Below are 12009 nucleotides of genomic sequence, written 5' to 3' on the forward strand. Positions count from 1 at the left end.
TGGTCACTTCCCGATTCTGTAAGATTAAGAATGGTTCAAATAAAATGCAAGACAATACAAATATATCAATATAAAATTTACAGCACAAACAGTCATATTTTGTTTTACATTTACAATAACAGAACACATTTATAATACATATTAACAGATTTAACAGATCGCACTTACCTGTCGGGAGTTTACAAAAATCAGTATCTACCATCTTCATGGCCAACAACGGAACGATGTATTCAGATGCAGCGCCTTGGAACAGCGGAAGCCTAAACGAGATTGGAAGATTATATGTTATAACTAATGCAGTTCAACATAACTGATAACTTTCACGCTAAGACAGATTTCGAAAGTGATGGTATTGTTTCTTGCGCATATACACATGAAACGACGGTATACATGTTCGAAGTGCATGTTTTGGTACGTGTTAGCAACAAACACTGAGGTATTTATTTACCAACACAGTTTGTACACTTTATAGAAGCAACCCTTACTATTCCGTCTTTTCGTATTGCAGAGTTATCTGCTCTTGTGAGCAGGTAATGATTGTTACGTCATTTGTTTGTGAGAGTATCGTCATCAATTTTTGAGAAAACGACGTAATTTTCTCACACAAACCAATGACGTAACAATCAATACCTGCTCACAAGAGAGGATAACTCTGCAATACACAAAGACGGAATATAACAGCAACAATTGGTAGAATTGAGCCGAGTAGGCTATTGAAAATGGCACGCAACCGTGTTGTCATGCGCAACCTCATTAGCATATGGCGCCGAAGATGTCATATACTGTTTGGTTCAGTAATATCTTCGTTGTTGTAGGTAGTCGGGAAATGTATTAAATAGAATATGAAATGTTTTCATGTAAAATTACACATATTAGCTTATTTAATGTTACTTCGTTCTCATGAAAAATATCGATATTCTGCCAAACTCCGTGAAATATAAATTCAACAAAAAAAACTATGAATCTTCATTTGCAAAAACCTATTATTGGATACTTATTTTATTCTTTGGTTGAGATACATAAATGTATGATATGGTTCAACATACAATACAAAGGCGGGAACTCGATATCAAAATAAAAAGACAACATATTCAGAACCGAATCAAATAGCAAAATAGCCTAACGATCATTATTTACGATTTTATTTCAATTAAAAAATATCCTTAATTGGTTTTGGTGCATCCGTGTAATAAAGATAGATATGCCGTGTTGTTTACTCTAAATAAGCAAGATCGATAAAAATCAGGTCGAGGAGCTTTCCGATTCATCCATTAATATATTTCTTTTACGGTGAATTAGATTCTATTGATGCAAGTATTTGTATAAATCTACGTACCTTACCCCTAGTGTGAAAACAAAAAGTCGGTGCCGCCGTTACTGCCTCTTAAAATAATTACCTTAATCCCACACCCTGCAGGTTTGGGATCGAGAAAAGAATACACCTTGCTGTAACCCAATGCATATGTATAGTAAAAGGCGGCTAATGTGAGAACCCTCTGCTGAATTGGGGATGGCTTTTGTGCCCTCTTCTAAAGGACACGAAAACGACCAAAATAAATCTGTTACACGAATTGCAATAGTTGGGATCTTTTACTTCTAGCTACCTTTTATTGTCTAGCGCCTTGTTTGGAAATACCTCACTTTTGCCTTGGATGTTGGACGTTTGCTCAAGTGAGGAAGGCAATTGGTTCTGTCTCCAGGCCGGGATATACCAAAGTCCTACAAAATGGTAGTTGTTATTTCCTGTTTAAGTTTCAGCATTGAGGGTAATGGCTACAACTAGTTCACTCGTTGTAGGTATAATGTGACGGGCGGAATGCTGTGCTGGGTGCCTTCGGCATGGCATTTTTGTGAGATAGCACTAAAAAGGTCAGCATCACACCCGCGCTATCACAATGAGGCAAGTACAACAACATACCCCGTCTCCAGCACACATACACGCTTACACAACACACATGAAGACACGTCCTTAAATGACCTTAGCTGTTAATAGGACGTTAAACAAAATAAAACCAAAACCAAGCGATGACGACTTCGTATATGTACAATAAAAGCCACTTACCTTATTCCAACTGTGACCATCAACAAAGTCGTAACACCATTCATTAATAATGTAGAACTGAGGAGGTCCCTCCTGATGTCTGGGAAGTCCGACGCGCAGACGATGTCTACCACTAATGACGACACGGCCAGTTGAGAAGACAGAGCGATAAGGGTATGCTAAGACATAAACAAAACATTAAATCTTAGTTCTTTTACGATATAAGACAGTTAATAATCAATTTTGTACTTGATGCCGCACATACAAATGCCAAACAAGAAATGTATTATTTATATGCAGAGTGAAAAGTTAAAGATGTTTTATCGTAACCCTGGCGAGGGATTTGAAGGATGAAGAACAGACATTCATTTCAAGGTTTTCGTTATGTGATAGATGCGGGTAACCTGTCCTCGTCAATTTAGAACGAGTCATAAACCTGTTTAAAATTTCTTCGGTTAAGTTTGTGTAACGTCCTTTGAACACCTCAAGCGCCATTTAACAACGTGCTTCCATGTGTGTAATGCATGCGTGTAGGTTTGTATGAGTGATGTGAGCAGGGTATGTTGATGTAAATGACTCCTCCGACTTTTGAGTGGTACCTCATAGAAATACCATGCCGAGACATCATGCACAATAACCCGCCCGGTCACATAATACTGACAACGGATAAACTAGCTGTTGTCATTACCCTAAAAGTGAACGTTAACATGGGAATAACAACTACCATTTTGTTTTAAATCTTTGTATGTCCCGGTCTGAGTACAGAACACACTGACTTTCCACTTGGACGAACGTGCAACACTTACGCCAAAATTGAGATATTTCCAAGCAAGGTGTTAGGAAAGTAGAGAGAAAATATAAAGATCCCGGATGTTGCCAAGGCGGCAGCTTAATTTTAGTTTCGTAAAGGTCCCGATAGCAGAAGACATTGAAAAAATCTGCGATCAGCAGGATCCCACATAATCCGCCTTTAACGACTTGCAAGAAAATACAAACTTGAGGTTTTTGAAGTAAAACCAATTTCCATGATGTAATACTTACCATAACTTTAGTATGCATATACAATACCTACACCCATCTTTGTAGCCCAAAAACAAAAGATTCAAATATCCCTACCTCCCTACCGTGACGTAACCTCTATCTCGATGACAGAGCCACGGAGTGATCTCCCTTCCTCAAACCCCCTTTTATGGAGCCTAAAGGCAGCCAGGATGAGGAGGCAAGGGGAGGAATACAGGGTGGGACTCCATAAAGTTATGGTAAGTATTACATCATGAAAATTGGTTTTACTTCAAAAACCTCAATTTCATTTCAGTAATAATTACCATAACTTTAGTATGCGAATTCGTCTTACCGTAGTGGAGGCTTCGAATCCAGGCAGACCAGGCTGACGGAACAAACTCGAGACATGCTCAAGGTAGGGAAAAGGTTCAAGGAACCCCCCTAATAAAGCCCCGAAAGTAATTAAAAAATGGAAAACCTCCCCGTGAAACGAGCAGGTGTACCACCGTGGTGCCTGATAGCATACTATTTAAAATCACTGAATTACTGTGGAGGAACAGCCACAGACTGTGCAACCACCACCGGTCCAAGGGAATACAATCCATCAGAATGAGAGGCCAAGGACCGGAGATAAAAATCCGTGAAGGTAGTCTGTCCGCGCCAGAAAGCCGCGGACATGACCTCCTGAAAGGGGGACCCATTGAGGAGGGCCCATGACGCAGCAAGGGCCCTGATCTCATGAGCTCTCACCTTATACAACGCCCGAACCTGATCATCCGAGTGGTCGTAACCGTACTTGATGACCTGACAGATCCATCTAGACACTGACTGAGGGGAGACATCCCCCCTGTTTTATCGAGGTAAAACCTAAGCGCCCGACAGGGACAGAGCAACCTATCCCGTTCCTCAGACCCAACGAAGGCAGTCAAAGACGGTCTTATTCGGATCGGGCGAGACTCCAGGAACCTGATTTTTAGCCATAAAGGCAGGATCAGTGAGAAGGGTAACGGCAGAGTAATTCCTGGACCACCGGAGGCAAGAGGGGTGAGAAAACAAGGCATGAATCTCACTCCTCCTTCGACCTGAGGCCAGGGCAATAAGGAATACCACCTTGTAGGTAACAAACTTCAAGGAGGCAGACGCCAAAGGCTCATAAGGTGCCCACATCAGCGATTCGAGCACCAGTGGCAAATTCCACTGCGGAGCCAACTGCCGGACCTTAGGCCTGTCCAACCCAAAAAACCCTAATCAAGGCAGAAAGAGAGGAGGACGAGCCTACCTCCGACCTACCATGAACAGAGAGAACACTAGCAATGGCCGTGCGATAACCAGCGATAGTGCCAGGGGCAAGATTGCGGTCCCTAAACAGCCAAAGAAGGAAGTCCGCAATCACCTGGACAGTAGCCTTGATCGGATCAACCTTCCTGCCGACACACCAATCACAGTAAATCTTCCATCGTGACTGGTAGACGGCAGATGAGGAAGCCCTAATTGATCGAGCGATGCGATCTGACACGTCCCTAGAAAAGCCCGCCTGAGCGAGGCCTCCTGAGATAGCTTCCACGCGTGAAGGTGGAGGATCTCCGGACGAGAGTGCATCGTCCTGGAACGAGGCTGGCGAAGGAGGTTCGCTCTGAGAGGAAGAGCCAGGGGCTCTTCCACCAGAAGCGACAAAAGCTCCGGAAACCAAGGCTGCCTCGGCCACAGGGGCGCTATCAGGAGGAGGGAACACTGATGCTCCCGAAACTTCTGCAGCACCCTGCCCACCATGTTGAAGGGTGGGAATGCATATGCATGCATTCCCTCCCAATCCAGAGACAGAGCGTCCACGGCCCAAGCCCTTGGATCTGGTACCGGAGAGACAAACGTTGGCAACTGATTGTTCAGTGAAGTGGCGAACAGGTCTATGTGAGGCCTGTCCCACACCTGACAAATTCCCACGAAAATCGAGGGATTCAGTTGCCACTCTGTCAAAACCGGCTGGCGGCGCCTGGAAAGAGTATCCGCCAGAACATTCAACCTGCCTGGCAGATGCTTGACACAAATTGTCAACTGCATTTCCTGACATAGAAGCAGAATGCGGATAGCGAGGGCACACAGGGTGTGAGACCTGGTTCCCCCCTGTCTCTCCAGATACGCGACAACCGTAGTGTTGTCCGTAGCCACACAAACCACCTTGGAATGCAGGATCTCCCGAAAAGACTGCAGAGCCAACAGAACAGCCCTCATCTCGAGCACATTGCTGTGCTCCGAGAGCTGTTCCCCAGACCACTCCCCCGACTGGCAACGCCCGTCGAGATAAGCTCCCCACCCTGTCATGGATGCATCCGTGTACAGGGTCATAGTGGGAACTGGCTTGGACAAAGGAACCCCTCGGAGAACATTGTCCTGATGAGTCCACCAGCGTGCGTACTCCTTGACCGACTGGTTCAGAGGAAGCAAGGCTTCCCAATCCCTTGAAGAAGGGACCCAGTTGGCAAGGAGAAACATCTGGAGAGGCCTGATGTGAAGTCTCCCTAAGGGGACCACATCGGCCAGGGCGTTGAGATATCCCAGAAAACTGAGAAACCAACGTACCTGGACTTGAGACCGGCCGATAAAGGTCAGAGCAAAAGCCCTGGCCTTCTCGAACTTCTCCATCGGTGGAAGGGCGATGCCCTGAACCGTATTGAAACGGTTCCCCAGAAAAACAAAATCCTGAGATGGGGAAACCTCCGACTTTTCTCTGGAAGGAATGAAGCCGACCTTGAGTAAGAGTTTCAGAACCAACCGGGTGACCTGCACCAGAGACTCTCTCACTAGGTGGAGCATGAGGGAGTCGTCGAAATAGATGTGAACATCTTTTCCTCGAGAGTGCAGGAATCCCACGACCACCTGCAGCAGCTTGGTGAAAACCAAAGGTGCAGTTGTGAGCCCGTACGGCATGTCCCGGAACTGGAAGACTTTCGGAGGTACTTCCGTGCCGACTTCTTGATGGGGATGTGGAACTAGGCGTCCTTCAGATCTACTGAAGTCGCCCACATTCCCTCTCTCACGGAGGCGATAATAGCCCGAGGACTCTCCATCTTGAAGTGAGGAGAATCTACGTGGTTGTTGAAGGCACTTATATATATGATGGGACGCCATGCCCCGGACTTCTTCCGAACCAGAAACATTCTGGAGTAGAACCCGGGAGTGCATCCCGACATAGGAACCTTCTCGGCCGCGCCCTTGGTAAGCATGGTCATTACTTCCTCCTGGAGCGCCAGAGCCTTTTCCGGATCCCCCGGTGGAGGAAAAAAGATTGGCTCCGACGCTAAGGGCGGATCCCGCTCTAGCGGAATGCCTAACTTGATCACAGACAAGGCCCATGCGTCTTCCGTAATTTCCTTCCACCCTGGAAGGAAAGCAGAAAGACGACCCCCCTACAGGAAGATCTGGTCGAGGCAGATCGAGACCTTGGCAGGCAAGAGAACCGTCTGCTGACCCGTAGCCTAATCCTGCGGGAGAAGGACCTAAGCTTGAGCCGAGAGGACTGCAGTCCTCCCGGCCAAACTCGTCGTCTAACACGACCAAGGAGGGAAGAAGAGAGTCAGGAATCCTTCTTTTTACCCCCAGGAGGGTTCTTACCCTTCTTACCCTTCTATTTGTTGCCCTTGAAGGGAGGCTTATACTTGGGCTGCGCAGAGGACTGCGAAGCCGAAGGTTTAGCCTTCTTCTTAGGAGGCGCTGACCCCTTCGAGGTACTGGCCTTCTCAGCCTGAATCCTCTTCACCAGAAGTCCTCCTTCAAATCCTTCTGAACAGAAGGAAGGGCCTCTCCAAAAAGAGTGAACCCTGAGAAGGGGGCAGTCAACAATCTGGAGCGGTAAGGCTCATCGACCGGGCGGTTTTTCAAAACTGAAAACCGCCTAGCCAACAAGACATTGACGAGCGATGACACCTGTCAAGCTGCCAGCGCTCTCAATGCCCCGTTCAGGGCAGAGGTCACTCTGTCCTGGATGTCGACCTGCTCTGTCTCGGTAGTCCGACTCTCAGGCAAGTCGGATACCCTATATAGACAAACCGTCAGGTAGTCTATATAAGACAGAATCTGGATGGAGAGACGCAGCAGTCTCTCCATCTTGTGGTGTTCTTTGGGACCAAACACCACCTGGTCCACCGATTTACCGGGCAAGGCTGCAAGTTCCCTCGGGGCAAGCAGGCCATCATGTGCGGCATAGTCAGTGGCGTGCACTTCTGACAAACCGCCAACACTGAGCTACAACCCAGCATACCCAGGACTACGGGTTGAAGAAGAATTCTTCTCTAAAACCCGAGACTGGGCGGTGGCCAGAGCTGAAGACACAATGGTGCCTTCTGGCAGAGAGCGATCCGACCAAGCGGACACCCGAGGAGCCACCAAAGAACCCAAAAAGGTGGTGGACTCGGGGACAGATGACGCCGAAGGTGGTGGGCAAACCTTCTCCCCAACAGAACTGCTAACACGTCTCCGCGAGGGAGAGACCAAACCCATAGGATTCCACGACGGAAAAGCCATGGGGTTAAACCCATATCCCGGAGGATAAGGGAACGGTCCCGCGGGCTGGGAGTGACCCCAGAACTGGCCAAACTGGCCTGCATGAGACTGGGGCTGGCCAACTTGCCCAAAGGGCGAAGGTGGACCGCCACTCCCTCCAGGTGGAAGACCGGACATGTACGGGCTAAGCCCGTAACTGCCGGGATGCTGCCGCAACCCAAAACCATCCGCAGGCTGGTAAGGGCGGCCCAAGGATGGTTGCCCGCAGCCCCCCGAATACCCTAAGCAAGGGGAAAACGGAGGCCGGAAACCGGCCCCCTGTCCAGCAAACCAAACACCTGGGGGAACCCCCCCCAGGTTCCCGGAAGATTGAAACTCAGGACCGGACCTAATAGGACCGGGTCCGGGTAACTGACCGGGAGGGTACGCCTGACCAGCATTGGTGCCGGGATTAGTGATCACTAATCCCGGTAGACACAGACAATCCCAAAAGAAAGTCTGTTGTCACACCAGGACCTGAAACCGAAAGAACAGGTCCGGCACCAAGACTGTCCCCAACGACAGCACCACCTGGAATGCCGGGATCACTGACAGAGTCAGTGACCGGCGGCCGGTAGTCCCTACCCGAAGGCAAGCGCGAAGCTTACGGTCGTTCCCGGCAAATTCGACCCTTGGCTGTAACAAGCCAGGGTCGGGCTGCCCCTCCCCTACTCCAGGGAGTTCCTGGACAGGAAGGGCCACCCCTGCTCACGAGAGGGACTCGCCGAAGCGAGACCCCCCGAGACAGTACCACCAGACCCCAGAGAGCTGGTGGCACGACCCCTACCTCTCTGCTTCCCTCGCTTACCGGAAGAAACATACGAATCTCTCTTACGGTAAGTTGAGGGTAGCTTTGGAACAATGAAGTCCTTGTCCTGAGATTTAGTCTGTGAACAAAGTTCAAAAGGCGAAACCTCACTGCAAGGACGACACCTGGGACTAGCATCATGAAGGTCCCGTTCCACAAAGAAATGGGAACACCCATGAGCTCTACCTCGTCGCTGTCCCGACCGAGACATACCCTCCAAAGCGAAAGTAAACAAAATTTTACAAGCAGATAACACGTAATATAAATCAGAAAACGGTTAAAATAAATAACGTTTGCCGAAACAAACAACCGTCACCGAAATAAAATAACCGGCCGTAAAAGGCACAAAAAATAATTTTCAACAATAATTGATTATATTAACAAGGGCAGATGGGTATAAGGCACACAAAATGCGCAAAAAATTGAGTTGACACTCGAACCAAACCGACAAAACAAAGTTTTGAAATGGAGCAAGCTCCGGGCGTCAGCAGGCAGCAGGCGCCATAAAAGGAAGAGGAAGGGAGATCACTCCGTGGCTCTGTCATCGAGATATGGGTTACGTCACGGTAGGGAGGTAGGGATATTTGAATCTTTTGTTTTTGGGCTACAAAGATGGGTGTAGGTATTGTATATGCATACTAAAGTTATGGTAATTATTACTGAAATGAAAAGGCCTTATATTTCCCAAAATCTGCAGTGCCGAGTACTGGATGTTGAAAATTAATTTATATGATCCTCGATATCGTAAGGAGGAAAATACCGATCAACCCTAGATCACTGGCTTAGATTTTATTTAGTTAAATTTAAAGCGTAAATAGGACACTCAACGCAATAAAACCAAACCATCCCACACTGGGCCCCCTCCCCTCAGTCACCAAGGGAGCCACATCACTGTCAACACAAAAGTAAGGCCATTTAGACCATCAATGCGCCTGACCAAAAATCCACCCGGCTGTTCTGGAAAGGTAGCATTTTAAAGGGAAAACCTGACGAACGGAGGACGGACGCTGTTGCCTCAGTTAGCCGAAAAATGTACAGTTAATATAGGACTACATTTGTATTTACAAATATCAAAAGAATATTTGCTTTGCTTGCTTTAGTACTGATTAACGGCCCATCGACCTTGTGAATCATTTAGGGCTAAACAACACTGTAAAACGACATACACAAAAATAAATACACCAAACTGGAACTAAATAGGTCACAAAATGTAAAGGATTTAAAAATACTATAACAGCAAACGAACTGGTTGTAAAATAAATCATATGTGATTGTAAAGATCAGCTTAGTGTAAATAGTCCTAAATTAATTGCACAGAAACAATATTAAATGATCTTTCATAGACAATACATTATAGAAGCTGTTATGTATTTGTTTGAAATCACCGCATTCAATCATAAAGTGTTTGACTGTAAATGATTGATCACATGCATGTCAATAAAACTAGTCTTCCTGACGACAAATGCACCGTGTAACCGTGTGTGATGTAGATATGGCCTATGCGCAGGCGCGAGAGGTCAATTTCCTCTCTGCGATCTGTTCTGCTTGTTGCACATGAACCCACATTAGGCTGAATTGTAAAAAAAACTTATTGTTCATTTCTTTAGACCATTTAATTGGTAAATTCGTTTTCTATCTTTCGCTTGTAGGTTAAGGGGTGCTTTCATTTCAAGATATGTGGCAACACACTTTCACCCATGTGTGACAGCAAGATGAACAAACTTAATTACCTGCAAGGCACCAAACATGGCGATATGGACGGGTACTCTGTCCGAGATATTGTACAATAATCCAGGAACTTCTTCAGCCTCGATCGTCACTTTGTCTTGGCCATTCGGAATGAAGTCCTCTCCTGGTTCTTCGTCCTCATGAATGGAATCACTGGATTTCTCATTCTCAACCATCGTGTAGGAGTGGTAATTATCGTTAGGGTTTGAATCTGCGTTAATATAACTCAATTTTATAATAATTGTCGTTTGGATGCTTAGTCGGAGCCGGGATAAGTTTTCCCCGAGGTCCTATACTTTTATATAAATATACGGGATATAGTGGATATATAACCCTTTTATGGCGTAAAACCGTTCGTGTATTGCTTATCAAAGACAACACGTTGACTTCGAGTCGTTCTTGTAATATTTGTAGTGTGGCGAGTGCTGACGATATTGATTTGTTTATTTTCGGATAAAAGACAATACTGCAAAAGGAACAAAAATGAACAAATAATCTCGCAAACTATGCATAACAATAAACGTGTATTATAACGCCATGTCCTATTATCATTTCTGCAATTAACTCTTTTGCTTATGAAATATCGGGCGATTATTTCGAGAAAAGGAATTCATGTAACATCTTTAACAGTTGATCTATTGGTATTCATTTCAAGGTAATACCTTAATCAATATTTGTGTATTTTAATAACGATATAAAATAACTCGCTCTTTGTCCTTATGTTTTGATCGATTATGTTACTTGTCTTCCAAGAACGGAACGACAGTATTTGTATTCTAATTTTTTTACTTGCCAATTTGGATCATGTATGATATATTTACTGAAAGTTGTGTTAAGCGATTGATTTTGTGAACGTTTGGCCATTACAAACATTAAGAACGCAAGCCACATGCTGAGAAGGTCAGTATTCGTGATTAGTTGCATGTTAGGGAAGACATAAAGAAGATGCACGAAATATACAAAATGCCCAATAACACTTACCTTGACCAATTCCAGTTCCTCAAATCGCTGACCCTGTTCCACAGGCCAATATATAGCCTTTTTTATTTTATTCGTACGCATTCACATCGATCAAAAGCTGACTAACTTTGCATAAATTGAAAGATATATTAAGGTAAGTCACGTCTCGAGAGGACCAAAGGATGGACAAGCGGTTATCATATTCAAGCTCAGCGTTCATGTATCCGACAGGGGTAAAAAAACAAGGTTATGCTAACTTAGTCAAAGTTATTCATACTGTGCGTATTCCTGATAGCATCAACATACATGTACACAAATTGCACTGGGTTTTTTCTTTAAATGTTGTAAAAGTTAGCATTACTATTATGTACAAGAGATCGACTAAAACCAGATATAAGGTGACATCAGTTAGAATGGAAAGACACAAAATGCACAACTTGTAATAGTTCAGTATTTCAAAATACCGAAATTAACAAATATGAAAGTTGAACAAACCAAGGTTTCATTGCTTAGAAGGCAAAAATGCAGGATTTTGTGCTAAACAAACACCAGTTCCATCAAAGCTGTATTTCATCGCGTTCCTCGGTGACCGGTATGTCATCGCGTTCTCGGTGACCGGTATGTCATCGCGTTTCTCGTTGACCGGTATATGTCATCGCGTTCCTCGGTGACCGGTATGTCATCGCCTTCTCGGTGACCGGTATATGTCATCGCGTTCTCGGTGACCGGTATATGTCAGCGCGTTCTCGGTGACCGGTATATGTCATCGCGGTCTCGGTGACCGGTATATGTCATCGCGGTCTCGGTGACCGGTATATGTCATCGCGTTCTCTGTGACCGGTATATGTCATCGCGTTCTCGGTGACCGGTATGTCATCGCGTTCTTCGGTGACCGGTATGTCATCGCGTTCCTTGGTGACCGGTATGTCATCGC

The 12009-nt window shown here is 45.6% G+C and overlaps 1 protein-coding gene across 1 annotated transcript; it reads right to left on the bottom strand.

Moving 5' to 3' along the window:
* Window positions 1-3: 3 nt before the first annotated feature.
* LOC110464335 (solute carrier family 23 member 2-like) lies at window positions 4-10456 on the bottom strand. Its single transcript, XM_021519513.1, has 4 exons — window positions 10118-10456; window positions 2063-2220; window positions 156-260; window positions 4-16 (listed from the first exon to the last, which is right to left on the bottom strand). Exons 1-4 carry the CDS (start codon window positions 10289-10291, stop codon window positions 4-6), a joined length of 450 nt encoding a protein of 149 aa, XP_021375188.1. The 5' UTR covers window positions 10292-10456.
* Window positions 10457-12009: the final 1553 nt, after the last annotated feature.

Source organism: Mizuhopecten yessoensis, unplaced genomic scaffold (assembly GCF_002113885.1).
Source record: "Mizuhopecten yessoensis strain PY_sf001 unplaced genomic scaffold, ASM211388v2 scaffold10985, whole genome shotgun sequence".
NCBI lineage: Eukaryota > Metazoa > Mollusca > Bivalvia > Pectinida > Pectinidae > Mizuhopecten > Mizuhopecten yessoensis.

What these genes read in the sequence shown, in the direction of transcription:
- LOC110464335 (XM_021519513.1), bottom strand. Translation starts at nt 10,291, where the DNA reads ATGGTTGAGAATGAGAAATCCAGTGATTCCATTCATGAGGACGAAGAA. An exon ending in CCATGTTTGGTGCCTTGCAG is followed by an intron (nt 2,221 to 10,117) that starts GTAATTAAGTTT and finishes TTTATGTCTTAG; the next exon opens with CATACCCTTATCGCTCTGTC. An exon ending in ATGGTCACAGTTGGAATAAG is followed by an intron (nt 261 to 2,062) that starts GTAAGTGGCTTT and finishes AATCTCGTTTAG; the next exon opens with GCTTCCGCTGTTCCAAGGCG.